The 18,120-nt window shown below is 39.6% G+C and overlaps 1 protein-coding gene and 1 pseudogene across 2 annotated transcripts in view; both read left to right on the top strand.

Annotated features, from left to right (window-relative positions):
- The window catches only part of AKR1D1 (aldo-keto reductase family 1 member D1), a 133,622-nt gene that overhangs the window by 74,657 nt on the left and 40,845 nt on the right, over positions 1 to 18,120 (top strand). Inside the window, 1 exon segment of the mRNA XM_077850069.1 lies at positions 9,838 to 10,013. Within this exon segment, the coding sequence (XP_077706195.1) occupies positions 9,921 to 10,013 (93 nt within the window). The 5' untranslated portion in view covers positions 9,838 to 9,920.
- LOC144284188 (protein FAM32A pseudogene) lies at positions 10 to 9,355 on the top strand (annotated as a pseudogene). The gene is made up of 2 exons (XR_013352538.1): positions 10 to 439; positions 9,192 to 9,355. The product of XR_013352538.1 is annotated as a protein FAM32A pseudogene (transcript).

An 18,120-nucleotide genomic window follows, 5' to 3' on the forward strand; every position in this document is an offset into this window, starting at 1 on the left:
TGAAATCAATTTGGGGAAGTTTGTCATAAATATAGAAGGTCTGGATATTTGGTTAAAATAAGATCACAAGGAAAAGCAAGCGGCATCAAGGCGGCCTACGAGCAGGTTCAGAAGGGGCTCCTAAAACTAAAAGGTGTCGCAGAGCTCGGTGTGACCAAGCAGAAGAAGAAAAAGAAGGACAAGGACAAGGCTAAACTCCTGGAAGCGATGGGAACAAGCAAAAAGCACAAGGAGGAGAAGCGGCACGGCTGGACAAGCGAACCCTGGCCCAGGCGGCCTTCGAGAAGATGCAGGAGAAACAGCAAATGGAAAGGATCCTAAAGAAAGCATCCAAAACCCACAAGCAGAGAGTAGAGGACTTCAACAGACACTTGGACACCCTTACGAAGCACTATGACATTCCTAAAGACAGCTGGACGAAGTAGCCTCCCCATCCAGGGTAAGCAGTGGCATCGAGGGGAATTGGAAGGCAAAGTTAAGGTTCTGTTTGGTGCCTTTGGTATTTTCTAGAAACATTCTTTTACACATACCCTTGTGTTTTCTGCTGAGACCAATGCTTTCCAAAGCAGTGTGCCCTCTTGCTGGAACTTGATTAAAGTAAGACTGTTTTACTACCCCCCCCCCCAAAAAAATAAGATCACAAAAAATTAAAAGAATACTTAATTATCTATTAACCTAAGTGACAAGGTTTTAAGGACAATTATAGAAGATCACACCTGCAAAAACCTTAGCTTTTTCTTAAAGTAGGCTTCATATCCAGCATGGAACCCAATGTGGGACTCTAACCCAACCCTGAGATTAAGACCTGAGCTAAGGGATCCCTGGGTGGCGCAGCGGTTTGGCGCCTGCCTTTGGCCCAGGGCGCGATCCTGGAGACCCAGGATCGAATCCCACGTCGGGCTCCCGGTGCATGGAGCCTGCTTCTCCCTCTGCCTGTGTCTCTGCCTCTCTCTCTCTCTCTGTGACTATCAAAAATAAAAAAAATAAAAAAAATAAAAAGACCTGAGCTAAGATCAAGAGTCAGATGCCCAGCTAAGCTACCCAGGCACCCCAATCCTTAGCTCTTTTTGAATAAAGATTTAGTTTTCTGAGTAGTCAAAATGTAATAAAGACAAAAATGCAGAATCTTTCTTAGACAGATTACACTGACAGTAAAGAAACTCTGTTTATAATTTTTTGTTAAGAACAGATCTATTATCTAAGAGTAGATCTATTATCTAAGAAAATTTGTTTTAATAGAGAAAAAAACCAAACTAGTTGGATCAGTATAGTTTTTATATTAAAACTCATTTTTCAATCAATTTATTTTAATCTTAGCCAGTTTGATAACATATAAAATTTCTTTCCTTTTCCACAACTCCTCCTACAACTTTTTTCTTAAGATCTTATTTATTCATTTGAGAGAGAGAAAGGGCACAAGTCTGGGGGAGAAGCAGAGGGAGAAAAAGAGAGAGAAAGGAGGAGACTCCATGCTGAGCCAGAAGCCCCATGCAGGGCTCAATCTCAGGACCCAAAGATCATGACCTGAGTTGAAGGCAGAGTCTTAACCATCTGAGACACCCTGGCACCCCCAACTTTCTCTTTTTTACATTACAATTTTATCCTATGTTTTTCCTATTTAAACAACCAGCCTCAAAAAAATAAAAAATAAAAAATAAAAAAATAAAATAAACAACCAGCCTCACTTTAGGACAATATTTTCAACAAAATAAAAGTTATCTCCATTTCTCATAACTTCCCTTCCTAAAAACACACCCACTTTCCTGGCATACAGAGATGTTTCCCTTATTATTTCTAGTAGCTTTGATTACATATATTAATTAGAATCTTTAATCCTTAGAAACCTTAGTCTCTAGTGAAAACTAAGAAGCAATTGTGATCTATCTATAACTGTCTTTATATCATTATTCTTTAGCATTGCAAATTTATGAATAAATTTTATAATTTCTAGAAGCATTGCCTTTTTAAATTTTCCAACGTAGACTAACACATCCAAATATCTTTAGTTTCTCTGTAATAATAAACCAAAAGTAGATAAATGTATGTTTAGTACTTAATGTTGTAGTATTTTTGTCCTGTTTAGAAAATGACCTAAGTCTTTACTGAAATGTCATTATTTAACTTAGCAAAACTCTAAGGTTTTAAGTTACCAAAAAGATTTCGGAAGACTTTTAAAAGTTCACCTAAATTTTTAAAATTTCACTTACATCTATTTAATTTACTTGATCTTAGTAATTATGTTTAGATTAGTCATAAGAATTTTACAGGACAGTCATTATATGTCAATTAAGGAGAGACAAACATTCTTGTGCATTTTTCTCAGACATAGTCACTGCTAAAATCTGGTGGATTAACACCCCCACCTGACCCGCTGAAAAAAATTAATATTTTTTTTTAAGTATCTTCAAGATAGATTTCCTTGTACAGATTTCTTCCAGTACTAAAATTTCTCTCATGTTATGAATCCCAATCTTCAACCTTGTAAAAATTAGATTTTGCTAAGTGGGAAATATCAGAAAGGGAGACAGAACATGAAAGACTCCTAACTCTGGGGAACGAACTAGGGGTGGTGGAAGGGGAGGTGGGTGGGTGGTGGGGGTGACTGGGTGGCGGGCACTGAGGTGGGCACTTGACGGGATGAGCACTGGGTGTTATTCTGTATGTTGACAAATTGAACACCAATAAAAAATAAATTTATTTTAAAAATTAGATTTTGCCTCCACATCAACAAAATGCTTCTTGTGAGATGGTTAAGTCCTGCCAACTAAAGTCAGTTTATTGAAGAGTAGGAACCACCTGCCATTGCAATGGTCGGTTTGCTGTCTTCAGAGTTACTGTCTCCTGATTTGCAGCAGGAATTGTTTTACTTCACTTAGAAAATATGTCTGCCTGTAGGATCCAATGATTAGTACACTCCTGTTAGGACTCTCCATAGAGTCTGTGCCCCCCTAAAGTACCATTTCTTGTGTGGATATTACCTCTAGAGGCCCATTTTACCAGCTACATATATCAGCCAGAGTATTCATGGACAATCACATAGCCTTTGCATTCTTCTTAACTAAGAGAACACACCTTGGTGCAAATACATAAATACTAGAATAGACCCAGCTGGTTGTTTAAGCACATGTTTGACACCTGGGGTTAGTTATCCAGTCCTCTTAGTGAACAGATTTTTACAAAACTAACAATATTTTTTTCTGGTAATTGCCTATATTTTGGTGGCTCATTGCATTCTGCTACTGTACAGCCACTTTCACATCAGATGATTGAACAATTCATTCTACAAGAGAAGGATCAGAAAGGACTAACTTGGGATCCCTGGGTGGCGCAGCAGTTTGGCGCCTGCCTTTGGCCCAGGGCGCGATCCTGGAGACCCGGGATCGAATCCCACGTCGGGCTCCCGGTGCCTGGAGCCTGCTTCTCCCTCTGCCTATGTCTCTGCCTCTCTCTCTCTCTCTCTCTCTCTCTCTCTGTGACTATCATAAATAAATAAAAATTTTTTAAAAAAAGAAAGGACTAGCTTTTATCTGACTTAGATGCAATATCCCCCAAATAATCTAACCAGAATAATCCAGACAATGGGAAAAATCTTGTCAAAGACTAGTATCCCATGGCCTGATTTGTCTGTCCTTGGCCAAATATGGGGATTAGAAAGGAAAAAAGCGACCTTTGGACCCATTACCTAGTAGCTGGCCTAGTTTCTGCTAGTAAACTATAGTGTTCCCCTGTTAACCATAAATAATTTCAAAGAATATCAGAATCCAGAGGACTCTTTGTGACCATGATGGGATAAGAACTAAGTCTACTCCATAATTATGTCTGAGTGGAGACACTATGCCACCTCAAAAATGACTAACTATTCCATCTTCAGCTAACAGGAGGACTGCTACTTTTTCTCTAATGGCAACTGTAATCACACTCTGTTCCTTCTATCTCCTAGGTAAAAGTTATTGTAATACTCCAATCATAGTATTGTTCCTACTTTATGAAGTGTACACACACACACCTGCATCCTCAAACCTTCCCCCCAAATCACCTAATGTAAGCATAATTTCTACCATATGCCGTCTCTCTCTTTCTCTTAACAAGGCATCCAATGCTTCCCCACAGACTGCAAGTCTTCTTGCTGCAGGGAGCTTATAAAACTAACTCCAGGGATCCCTGGGTGGTGCAGCGGTTTGGCGCCTGCCTTTGGCCCAGGGCGCGATCCTGGAGACCCAGGATCGAATCCCACGTTGGGCTCCTGGTGCATGGAGCCTGCTTCTCCCTCTGCCTGTGTCTCTGCCTCTCTCTCTCTCTCTCTCTCTCTCTCTCGCTCTGTGACTATCATAAATAAATAAAAATAAATAAATAAATAAATAAATAAATAAATAAATAAATAAATAAATCTAACTCCATTTGTTAATAGTATGTTCCTACTGGTCCTTGACTGGTTAGCACCACCAAGTGATTGATGAAATGGGGCCAAGTAAAGTACCTGACGTAGGATATACCTGATACATTTTTGCTGGTTGTTATAATTATCATTAACAGCTATCCAGGAAACAGATGAAATCAACCTTTATCTCTGATACAGTCAAAAGTAAGGATTTTTCTATTATCAGATCTACAGAGAGAATAGTATCTAGTTGGCATTGTGAGCACATTATATATGGAGGTCTCGATTTATTCTCATGTAATTATGACTTGTTTGAGTTAGTCACTTGCATAAATTCCTTAAAAATAGTTTTTGTGGCTCATTGATGTCAACTCTGCTAGAGTTCCATTAAAGGTACTAGAGGGGAGTAGTTAAAATGACTCTGTGGTCAGACAGACTAATGATCCTGCCAGTGATCGTGCAATTTTTGGTAAGTAACTTCTCTTGACCTCAACGCCCTCTCTATAATAGTATATTACTCACTGTGTTCATTTTCATAGGCTGTAATAACAAATTACCACAAACTGAGTTGCTTAAAACAAAAAAAAAAGTTATTCTCTCACAGCTCTGGAAGCTCTATGTCCATAATCAAGGTATCAGTAGGGCCATACTCCTTCTGAAGGCTCTGGCAAAGAATGTTTCTTTGCCTCTTCCTATCTTATGTGAGAGCTATACTTGGCATTCTTCAGTTTGTAGATACATTGCTCCAATCTCTACCTCTGTCATCACAAAAGACTCTTCCTTATGTATCCATATCTCTGTTTTCTCAAGTCATCAGTCACTGGATTAGAGTCCACCCTAATCCATGCTGGCCTCATTTTAACTAATGACATCTTCAATGACCCCATTTCCAAAGAAGGTCACATGCTGAGATTTGGGGTGAACATGAGCTTTGGGAGGATGCTACACAGCTCCAAAACCACATAAATTTGTTGTGAAAATTAAATGAGAAATTACATGTAAGAGACATAGTAGATACTCAAAAAATAATCTCCATTATCATTAAAATCATTTGTGAATTTAGAGCAGAAAAGAGAGTAATAATCTACAAGCAATTCTTTTATTGAATAAAAATAGGTTGTCAATTTATTTTGACAATATCAATATATAAAGTAATTTCAGCCATTTCTCACACACACTCAAAAAACAATCCAATATTTAAATTCACCTCAATTTAATCAAGATGTGTAATAAATTAAAAATTATTTTAAGGGGACACATGGATGGCTCAATGGTTGAGCATCTGCTTTCAGCTCAGGGTGTGATCCTGGGATTCCAGGATCAAGCCTCACATGGAGCTCCCTGCGGGGAGCCTGCTTCTGCCTCTGCCTATGTCTCTGCCTCTCTCTGTGTGTCATGAATAAATAAATAAAATCTTTTAAAAAAATTATTTTGAGAAATATATGAGGGTTCTAGTTCCAGGTAAGATGGCTCTCCCACTGAATACAGTGACAAAATGTGAAATATATATGTGAAAGTTATTTCAGGAATCTGAAAAATAAATAGTAGCAGGCAGATGTGGAAAGAGACAGCAGAACTCATGTACCACTGGAGTCTCTCAGTATCCCTCCCACCAATCAGAAAGTGAGCAAGAGAGTGGCAGACAGAGAGAACTGTGGTACATCCAGACAATAGAATGTAATTGACCACTAAAAGCAAACAAGCTACCAAGCCATGAAAAGACATGGAGCAAGCCTATGTGCATATTACTAAGTGAAAGAAGCCAATTTGGAGATCTGTATGGCATTCTGAAAAAACACTTTGGAGACAGTAATAAGATCCGTGGCTGCCAGAGATTAGGAAGGAGAGAGGGATGAATAAAGCAGAACACAGAGGATTTTTAGGGCAATCAAACTATTCTGTATGATACTAGTATGGTAGATACCTGACATTATACATCTTTCAAAATCCATAGATGTACAATGTTAACAGTGAATCCTAAAGTAAACTATGGAGTTTGGTGGATAGTAATATGTCAAACAACTACCTCAGTTGTAATAAATGTACCACTCTGGTGGGGGATATTGGTAGTGGGAGAAATCAGAGCATGTGTGAGGGCAGCAGATGGGAACCCTCTGTACTTACTATTCAAATTTGCTGTGAATCTAAAACTTCCCTAAAAAATAAAGTCTAAGAAAAAAGAACTCATTGGATGGTCTCAGTAGCAGAATGGAGGAAAGAAGACAGAGGAAAGAGTTAGTGAACCTGAATAGATGTCAGTAGTAAGTAATCCAATCTCAAAACAGAAATTAAACATATTTTTTAAAAATGAGAAGGGGCACCTGGGAGGTAGAGTGGGCTAAGTGTCCAATTCTTGGTTTCAACTCAGGTGGTGATCTCAAGGTCATGAGATGGAGCCTCCTGTTGGACTCCATGCTGGGAGTGGAGTCTGCTTAAGATTTTATCTCTCTCCCTGCCCCTCCCCCACTTCTTAAATAAATAAATCTTTTTTAAAAAGGAAAAGAGGAAAGTAGCAGAGTAGGGAGCTCTAGGGCTCTGTCCTTTTATTAAAAAAAAAACACACACACACACAACTAATGAGTTGGTAAAGCTGTCAGCCTCATTTTTTGCAGAACTTTGGAGTATAGTCAAGAGTCTAAAACAACCAGGAATAAGCATAGTGAAGAAAGAAGCTGCTGCTTTGCATTAAGAGAGAGGGCTGTGGTGGTTCCAATGACCTGCTGGCCATCCCCCATAAGCCTGATCTGTGGCAGCCATGAGGACTAAGCCCATACTCCTGGTACAGGATGCTAGGGCCATAGGAACCAATGGAGATGTTACTCTCAAAGAATCATCATTGTAGGTCCCAGCCTGTCTGGTGGCACCGTGAAGGAACACGAAAGGGCTTGCTTTTATTTTGCCTAACTCAAGCATTCCTATGGGACAAAGGCAGCTGCCTAGGAGGCTTTTGCTCTGTGTACTTAAAGACAGAAAATGTAGGGGTACCTGGCTGGCTCAGTCAGTGGAGCATGCGGATCTTGATCTTGGTCATGAGTTCAAGCCCCGTGTTGGGCGTAGAGAGTATTTAAATAAATAAACTTGAAGAAAAAAGATAGAAAGTTTGGCTCTGGCAGCCTGAAGTTAGTTTGAACAGCCAAAAGACTGAAAAGCCTGAGAAAGAAAAAATTGGGAAAGGGGATATGTGACGGTGGGGGTGGGGACACTTTAATCATGAAAGCCACACATATTCTCAGGGCTGGTGAAAAAGGTCAGAAAGGCCTGAGAACACCCTCAGCTTTCATCTCTGACTGGCCTTCAGGCTCTATGCAAGCTGGAAGCAAAGACTAAGGCAACATGGTAAGCAGTGTGGGAAAGTAAAGTGGTGCCCCCAAAGGAGCCAATCTGCAACACTAAGAGAATCTGTAGGGTTTTTTGAGGCAAGCATTAAAGGAAACTGTCAAAACACCAAGTGACCATGATCACTAAGATAGCCAAACACAGCTTTCACATGACAAACAGTATAGACTTGCCAAAAAGAGTTTAGAGAAGTCAGTAAAAAAAGCAAACAATAACAACTCACAAGTAGCAGAAACAAACCCCAAGGAAGAGGAAATATCTGATTTCTAGAACAGTCACACTGTAATATTCAAAATCTCCAGTTTTCAATCAAAAAATTACAGAATGTGCAAAGAAACAAGAAAATATGGCTCATTCACAGGGAGGAAAAAAGGAAATTATGAATGTCCATGAGGACACCAGGGCATTGGACTTACTAGACAAAGACATGAAATCAACTCTCTTAAATATGCTCAAAGAGCTAAATAGAGTCACAGGGAAAGAACTAAAGGAACCAGGAAAACACCATCTCACCAGATACAGAACATTACTAAAGAGATAGAAATTATAAAAATGAATCACACAGAAATTCTGGAGATTAAAAATATAATCATTGAAATGAAAAAATAACTGGAGGGTTTCAACTGTAGATTTGAGCCTGCAGAAGAATCCAGGAACTTGAAGATCGATCCATTGAGATCATCCAGTTCAAGAAAAGAATGAAAATAAATAAATGAATAAATAAATAAACAAACAAACAAACCAAACTCAAGACACCTATGAGAGACACCATTGATACACCAACATATATAAAACAAGAGTCCCAGGAGAGGAGAGGAAGAAACCAAAAGAATATTTGAAGAAATAATACCCCAAACTTCCCAAATTGGATGAAAATCATAAATCTAAATATCCAAGAAGTTCATTTAGCTACACATCAAAAAAGTCAAAAGTAATAAAAATAGAGAAACATATACTAGCCAGCATCTTAGCACACAAAGGTGTACAATAAGTATTTGTTGGATCAATTTGCAATGTTGAAGACCACTATGGCCCATGTTCCATGCTCCCCAACCTACTTGAATTCGTTATATCCCCCGGCTGCTTATGTATCTGTAAGCAAGAATGATGGTCCCAGAGAGCAAGTGAATTATAGGCAAACTTCAGCACATTCTCACCATCCTGAACACGGTTATCTTTGAGGTCACAGAGTCCAAAGCTCACATTTTACACACAGCACAATCCTTTGGAGAAAGGGCATAATAAACATTGGTTAGTTGTTTCTCTACTTGTTACTTCTTTCCTTTTCCTTAACATATCTCCAAATTCTGCCCAGATAAGATTAACCCTAACTCTAAACTTAGAAATGGCTTCTAATTATCTGCAGGTGATTAATCTTTTATTTCCATTGACCATCATGATTGGCAGTGCAGACCAAAAAAACCATGCCTAGGTTGCTGTGTGACCAATGAGGTAAATAAAAATCTCTTTTTTCTAGAGTCTGTATCTGGAATCACATCACTCCATGGGCCAGTCATCATCTTTTAACAATAAGGGGGAAGTCGGCTGAGGGGGAAGGAAACAGAGACATGGACTGGAGGATGAGAAACTGGTTCCTGGCCATATTACTTATTTCTTTGGCCCAGTGTTTCCCAAACTTAACTAGGTAATAAAATCCTAAACCTCTTCCTAGTCCTGCTGCATCAGAATCCCCAGGCTCATTCATGGGGGGGGGGGGGGGGGGGATAATGGGAAAAAAGGCAAATCCTGGGAAACTGTTGTAGTCTCACCTGAAGCTAGCCCTAAAATTGAAGCTTTCAAAAATATGAACCAATAAATGTCCTTTATAATTTAAGAGAATTTGAGACCGGCCTGTTATTTGGCAATGAAAGCATCCTCACTGGTAGAAACCAACTAGACTTTTTTTTTTTTACTTCTTTTTTTGTTTTGTTTTCCCTCTTTTCTTTGTAGAGAAGAATCAACTCTCAATGGGCTATGTTATTTACATGCCTCTGATAAAGTTCAAAGGACAAGCTCAGGATTTTCAAAACAACCTAAAAAAAACCAGATTGAGAAATACATCTGCTAATCTCTCTTCCCTCCCACTTCTCCTCCCTCTGGCTCTCCTTTCTTTAATTAACTAGGCCCTAGAACATCTTTTCTAAAAGACTTCTCTAGAGGCATCCAGAATCTCTCCTAAAAACTTGAAACCCAAACTCCCTCCAGGATGTACCTCAGTGCTGCAAATCACCGCATACCCCTAAGTGATGGAAACAGCATTCCTATCATCGGTCTTGGGACCTACTCAGAACCTAAACTGGTAAATTTCTCTCTCTCTCTTTTTTTTTAACTTTCCTAGAGCATAATGTTTAATTAATTGTGTTGATCTCATTGATTTACTTTTCATAATAATGAAAGTAATCTTCAAGGAGTACTATTTGGCATCCCTGAGTATTGAACCAGAGGTTAAAACTATACCAGTTTATAATTTAAAATTATCTTGAATTAGAAAATGAGACCTTTCTTCTTCCTTTGCTGAAATTTAGCTGAATGCTGATTATTAGAATCAACTGAGGCACATGAAATTTCTGAATTTATTACTTGTGGGGTTTTAGAAACTTCTATTTGAGACTTTCTACTTTAGTCTAAGAAATACTTGGTAAAAACCTACCAGGTGTGAAGACCTAGTGTTTAGGAGCTTCAGATGTGAGAACAGTGTCTGTGCTGCCTAGGGATTAAAAATCAAATAGAGGAAGCAGACTCTTTAATAGCTAATTGTAGAACAATGAAAATAACAGTAAATGCTATCCTAGAACTATAAACTATCTCTCTGAAAATACAGAAAAGAAAATCGTTAATTTGACCTTCAGGATTGAGTGGGCTTCCATTGAAACATAGTTTCTACTTATAAGAAAAACATCTTTCTGCTTTCTTCATTGCAAGTCAAACATAATGGTGATTACCGGAATAAACAGTGCTATGGTGTAGAAACACTACCAGATTTGTGTGCTCATATAGGAATGACCTCTGTCAAGCTAACTATAAATTAGAAGCCAAAGAGGGAGAACTGAGGCAGGATGTTGTGGGCAGAAAGGGAAGTGTAGAGGCACAAGGGTATATGATTTGTCCAGCAAAGGCCAAGCCTGCAGTGGCTGGCACAAGAAATTAGTGGTGGAGGCAGGGGCAGCTGGCTCTGGAAATGCAGGTTGAGACTAGATCATAAAGGACCTTGAATACCATGCTGAAGAGTTGGAATTTTATTCTGTATAAAGGGGGAATTATGTGAAATTTGAAAACAAAGGGAAAGCATCACAAGATCAGTGCTTTTGAAAGATAACTGTGGGGCAGCATAGAGCATGGAAGGCAGAGAAAGAAAACTAAACTACATATACCAAGATCCTAATCTCACATTCCACCGTAATTGCCCAATTCCCTTGTTTTTTTTTTGTTTGTTTGTTTGTTTGTTTTCAATTCTCTTGTTCTTGATAATGCAAAGGAAAATCACTTTTGGAACAATTACAACTGTCTGAGTTATGGGCCCCTTCCTCTTCTTATTTTGCCCATTGTGTATGACCTCAGTTACAATCTTGGCTCCAACCACATACATGCAGAGACACCTATTTCCAGGAAATCTCTATTTCCTTTTTTGTTGTTGTTTCTTTGGTGGGCGGTGAGGGGTTGTTACATATTCCCATACAACTGTGGACTGGCTACATCAGAACCACCTAGGGACTTTTCAAAAAATACAGATCCCTGGGCCTCACCTTTAGTCTACCAAATCTGGATCTTTATTTTTTTTTTTTAAGATTTTATTTATTTATTCCTGAGAGACACAGAGAGAGGCAGAGACACACAGGCAGAGGGAGAAGCAGGCTCCATGCAAGGAGCCCAAAGTGGGACTCAAACCTGGGAATCCAGGATCATGCCCTGAGCCAAAGGCGCAGGCGCTCAACCAGTGAGCCACTCAGGCATCCCCAGATCTGGATCTTTAGAGGTAAAGGCTGAATATCTGCATTTAACAAGCTCTTTGGATAATTCTCTTGGACAGTCAAGTATGTATTCCTTCTTTTACAGATACCTCAAACTCAACATGACAAAACTACGCTATCCATCTCCCCTTCCACCCCCACCAAAATACTTCTTCTCCTAGCAAATAACACTACCACCCTGAGCCAGAAGTCTGAATGAAGAATGAAGATTCTGCCCTCTTCCTCATGCCCCCCACCTTGTCCACATTACATCCAAATCATTGCTGTTCAGTTTATCTCAGAAATATGTTCTCAATTCACCCTCCTCTTCATCTCCTTTGTCACTGCCTTAGTTTAGTTCCTAATTTATCATTAGGCTGTTCTTCCAATTTTGTCCCTTCCAATCAATGATATAAACTGGGGCTGTCAGGATCTTCCTTGGACCCCCCCAAATCTGATCATGTCACTCCTCTGCTTAATTATTTCAATGGCTCTCTATCAATTATAGGATAGAGTCCACATTCCTTATTTTGCACACTGAGCTCTCATGGTTCAGTCAAGACCCGACTGTCCAGCAGAATCTACCACCATTCTTCTATCTCCCTTCTGTGTGTCAAACATAATCGCCTAAGTTCCTAGAACAACTCCCCCATCTCCATGCCTATGAACATGCTGCCTTCTATCTATAACACCCTTTCTTGATTTGTTCAGTTCGGCAACTTCTACTAAGCCTTCACGACTCAGCTCAAGGACACTGCTCCTTAGAATCCCATCTCTCCAGCCACCACAACTTGCCTGTCTGGTGTGTTCACATAGCCCCTTTGACTTGACTCTACTGTAGCTCTTATCATATTATATTGTAATCATTGTTTCTCTGCAGTCTTCCACAAGACTGTGAAATTCATTATGAAAGAGAGAATGTCTTGTTCAGCTCTATATTTCCAGAATAGCATCTAGTGTGTAATGGGTATTCAGCTGGTGCTTTCAAATTAATGAGTTTGTAAAAGGGAATATCTATGTTTGTGAGCATCAGAGATGTAAATGGATATGACAACAACAGCTAAAATTTGGGGGCACCTAACGTGTAATGTATTTTCTAATTTAATCCTCAAAACATTATGAAAGGTACTACCATTTAACCCCATTTATAACAGATGATAAAACTGAAGTATAGAGAGATAGAAAATTGCCCCAAACTTACAATGCTAGAGAATACAGCCTATGTGTCTAGTAATATTAAATGCTATAATTTAGAGACATTCAAAATCAGTCATGTTATTCCCCAAGAAAGAGCTATTATTCACTTCAGGAGATAAGACATACTCTAATTAGACAATATAAGTGAGAAGAATACTATGAGAAAAGAAGATCATGTATATACCAACTACATTTGTGATCAGAAATATTACCAGTTGCAAAGTAACAAATGGACTTAATGGTATGTCTCATAAAATTAGAAACTCTAATGTAAAGAAAAATATACAACATTTATCTGCTGCAGGGGAAGATGAGAAGTGAGAACAGAGTATCTCAGATAAAGTAGATTCCTGGCTTTCTCTTCCAAGCTATGCAACTGATAACCCTTTATCATCTTCCCAGGACTGATGAAACAGAGGCTAGAACTACCTGTGCCCAAGTCAGCCACCATGAAATAAAGGTACTCAACTGAATTTAACTTCAGAATCAGTCTTAGTCCTGAAGGCAAAATTTAGTCCTGATGCCAAAATTCAGTCTTCTCTACTTGGCATGCCTTAGATTCTTTTCAAGCCCTCATTCCACAACAACTAGTAGAGGACGAATGCCAGGCTGAGGTAACCCTTTAACTGAAATTCATCTTTTATGTATGTGGTCACATCAATCAGTATCTGTCCTGGGATCCTGTTCACTTTTGACGCCAAAGTTAGAAAGCAGAAGAGTAGCAGGGAAAGATCTAGCCATATCTTCAAGAAGATAAGGGTGGAAGCAGATATGAAAGGCCAAAGTGAGGAAGGCTAACAATGCCTCTTCTTAATGAACCCAAATTTCTTTTTTTTTCTATTTTACTAGTAGTTTCTTTTTATTTTTTTATAAATTTATTTTTTATTGGTGTTCAATTTGCCAACATATAGAATAACACCCAGTGCTCATCCCATCAAGTGTCCCCCTCAGTGCCCGTCACCCAGTCACCCCCACCCCCCACCCACTTCCCCTTCCACTCCGCCTCCCCCAGTTCATTTCCCAGAGTTAGGAGTCTCTCATGTTCTGTCTCCCTCCCTGATATTTCCCACTCATTTTTTCTCCTTTCCCCTTTATTCCCTTTCATTATTTTTTATATTCCCCAAATGAATGAGACCATACAATGTTTGTCCTTCTCCAATTGACTTATTTCACTCCGCATAATACCCTCCAGTTCCATCCACATTGAAGCAAATGGTGGGTATTTGTTGTTTCTAATGGCTGAGGAATATTCTATTGTATACATAGACCACGTCTTCTTTATCCATTCATCTTTGGATGGACACCAAGTGAGCCCAAATTTCTTGTAAAAGTGTTTCATGCCTATGGACTCAGGGAATTTGAGATGGAACCAACACTTAATATCACTAAGCACTCTGTGCATTATCCCACCTCATGATGACTAATGAAAAGTAACACCTACAAATTATCCATGTGACTTTCTCCTTTTGAAAGCTTCTCAGAATGTTTTCATACAGGGATGCAATAATCTATAATAACCTCCCTACAGCTCCATCTGGGAAGGTCCCAACAGGTGAGGGTTTGGGTCTTACTCCTTTTTTCAGTTTTGATAGAAATTAATCCTGTTTTTATAAACATCAGCCCATGGGGTTAATAATCCTTATTTATCAAAAACTTCAAGAAAAACTCAAGAATGTTTCCAGATGTGCAAATGACACAAATCCAGGACCAATGGTAAATATTTTGGAAAATGGACAATAATTTAGTTTAACAGATATTTATTGTGTGCCTACCAAATGCAGGGCATTTTTCTAGGTAGCATAGGGATTGAAACAATGGTTTAGAAACAAGGGATTTAAGTGGAGTGACTGAGGATGAAAACACACACACACATATAACTAAAATGTAAGGAAAAGCTGAAGTGCTTTAAGAGAGCGAACACTGGTTCAATGTTAAAGTGGCAAAGAGCAAATCCAGTTATGAGGTAGATCAAGAAACATCAAGTTATGGGGAAGGAGTGGTGGTCTGGGAAGTAGACTGGGAGTCATAAATGATCCTGTATTCTTTCCTGGGTGGCCCTTGTTGAGATTCCGGTAGCTGAAAGCAGGTTTCACAGTCTGGAGAGTGAGCCAAGGGCTTTGTATCTGGGGCAAGGGAAAGGTGAAGTCCAAACCCTTGATGAGTAGTAAGGGGGAGCCTGAAAAATCAAGTCTGTTCTGCCCCTGAGCTGGAAGGGGATGGGGGGGATAGGCTTAGGACTCCTCAGGATTTTGCCATCCTTTAAATATTCCTCGCTTTTTCTTCAATGCCCATCAAATCTCCTCCTCTCAACCCAGGGAACCTTATTTCACATTATACCAGGCATTTTTATTAAATTCTGGGGACAACATGCTAAAGGAAAAGAATAATGCAATGACACTTGTGAAAGCACGGTAAAAGAACTTGATTCAAGGGCAGGTGCTGTTGTGATAGGTCTAAGAACCACTGCAATGGGATTTTGCAGGAGTGGTGAAGCAGAGAGGTTGAGCTCCCACTCCAAAAACAGCAAGGGAATTTATAGCGAAGGAGCAGGGTGGGGGTCAGTGGCTGGAAAAATGCTGAGAGAAAACATCAGGGATAAGGGCTAAATTGGTTGATTGGCTAAATCAATCTAACAGGATTCTTGCTATGACATTGCCTGGGCGATGGTGGCAGTTGAGGGTTCCTGATTAGACAGGGAGAGGGATCATACATAGAGGGCAAGGAGTTGTTCCTAAACTGACTTATCAGGATTCTTGCTGAAGTCGGTTGATGCAAAAACAAAAGAATCTTTGTCAGCAGTCGGAGTGGTTCCATAACCTCCACCTAAAGAGACCAGGAACCAGACAGCAAGCACAAATAAGTGTCCTGAGGAGGTAAGTCTATTTCTGTGTTTTGTTCTGCTTTCCCATTCTGATAGCAGGCATGAGTGCAAGAATCAGCAAAACTGGAGACCCCACTGACCAGTCCAAGGATAGCACCTTCTCCACTACAGTCAGTTGTATGCACAAGCAAGGGTGCAGCATGGCCTGACTTTCTAACAATTTTCAGAAAACATTATAAAGTAATTACGATTTTTTTTTAATGTTTATTTATTTATGATAGTCACACACAGAGAGAGAGGCAGAGACACAGACAGAGGGAGAAGCAGGCTCCATGCACTAGGAGCCCGACATGGGATTCGATCCCGGGTCTTCAGGATCGCGCCCTGGGCCAAAGTCAGGCACCAAACCGCTGCGCCACCCAGGGATCCCAAAGTAATTATGAATTTTTAGGTAATGGCAACTCATTTATGGTTTTGTAAAATGTTCTGTGGGCTGATATTCTGAGGGTCAAGAATTCAGTTGGTGTTTGTTTTTACTTTAGTGCAGGGTATATCCTGAGTTCTTTCCAATACCTGTGATCCCCTCATACTCACACACCTGCCACAGAAACCTTGGCTTTTAAAAATCAAACACCAAGAAATGACCTCTGCATTTTGTTTTATACACACACACACATATCATTCCTCTCCAGAGGCAATTAGTGCTACACATCAAGCTGCAAAAAAATAGTTTGGGCCGGGTAACAACAACAAAATACCAGGGAGCAAAGAATGGGTTTCTTTTTCAAAAATATTAACCTGTCCAAATTACAATGAATTAAAATAAGAAGAGACAGAACACATAGAGATCAGGTGAGAAGGCTTCTATAATAAATCAGGCAAAAAAGAACAAAGACTTGAACGTGGTTGGTAGCTCTGAGGAAACTAATTTGGCTGGAGCCTAGGAAGGAAGGAACTTGGCGGAAGGCCACACATCATTGAGGGAAGCTCTACAAAGCTTGGCAACCAATTGGATCTAGGCTAAGGAGAGCAGATGGTAGATCTTAGGCCAAAAATGATGTTTTAGGCCCAAATCTAAGGCTTTGAAACTTATTGAGTCAAATCTAAGGCTTTGAAACTTACTGAGTCACTTACTCCCTTATTTTTGATCTACCTCCTTTTCTTTTTTTAACATTTAAAATTTTGAAGTACAATGGACTTAAGGCGGGACAAATGCTTTTTGTCGCTCCTTGGCAATAAGATCCAAAATTAGAACATACCAGACCCCAGAAACTCTGTGTGTGCCCTTCCCAACCTGAAAGCCTTCCTCCCTCAAGAGAGGATTGCTCTTCTAAGTCTTACGGTGATGGCTTTTCTTGCTTTTTTTTGTAAGAATTTTCTAAGAGTTACACAACTGTAACATACATTTCTATACAATTTTTGAACTTCACATGAATCGAAACACTGGTTGCCCCATTTTTTTCTGCTTCTTTTTCTAAATATAATCTTGTAAAACTCACCCATGTAATTAATCACGGTCTTTGGCCATTTTTATTGCTGTATGACTGCTTAATCATAAGAATATGTCAGTATCCATTTCACTGTTGATGGGCATTTGAATTGCTTCCAGTTTGGGGCTTTGCAGACACTATTTCTAGAAAGAGTCCTACACAGGTCTTATTGCACACATGTATGAATTTAGCTAAGATATACATGTAAGAGTGGAACTGCTGTCCCGTGGAGTACAGTATCTTCAATTTTAGGAGATGATGTCAATATAAATAATTTCCAAGGTATTCGTATAATTTGCACTTCTTCCAACAATGTACGAGGGTGGCTCTGCTCCTCATTCTCATCAACATTTGGTGTCTTTTTAATTAATGTCATTTTATAAGTGTCGAATAAACTCTTACTGTGGTTTACTTTCCCTTTACTCTAGATGAAATTGGCCAGTTTTTCCTATTTTTATTAAACATTTTTGATATCTTTCACGAAGTGTGCCTTCTGTGCGTTTTTCTTTTTTGGATTTCTCTTTTCTTCTTGTTAGTGGATTTGTAAAATATCTAGTATGAGACCTTTGTCAGTTACATCTATGCGAAAATACCCCTTCCTATTTGTCTTTTTACGCTTTTAATGGTGTCTCGATGAACAGAGTCTATTTTCATAGTCCCGTTTATCGCTTAATGTATGTATCATTAGTACTCTCTGTAGCTCAAGAAATCCTTCTTTACCCTAGTGTCTTCTTGGGTTGGGTCCTCTGGAGAACAGCCTCTGAGAAGGAGACTTGCATGCGGGCGGCTCAGCGGAGAACACTCTCAGGACTCAGGCCTGTAGAAGGGAGAATAGCAGTTCCTACAGTGGGAAGAGTGCACTGTGATCCGGTCGCTCCTTGGTCCCACAGGGTGCTCTGGAGGGGGCCACGGGGTTGTGCTGGGTTGGGGTGCGAGAGCCAGCCTGTTCTA

The sequence above is a fragment of the Canis aureus genome, chromosome 15, assembly GCF_053574225.1.
Source record: "Canis aureus isolate CA01 chromosome 15, VMU_Caureus_v.1.0, whole genome shotgun sequence".
NCBI classification, from domain to species: Eukaryota; Metazoa; Chordata; class Mammalia; order Carnivora; family Canidae; genus Canis; species Canis aureus.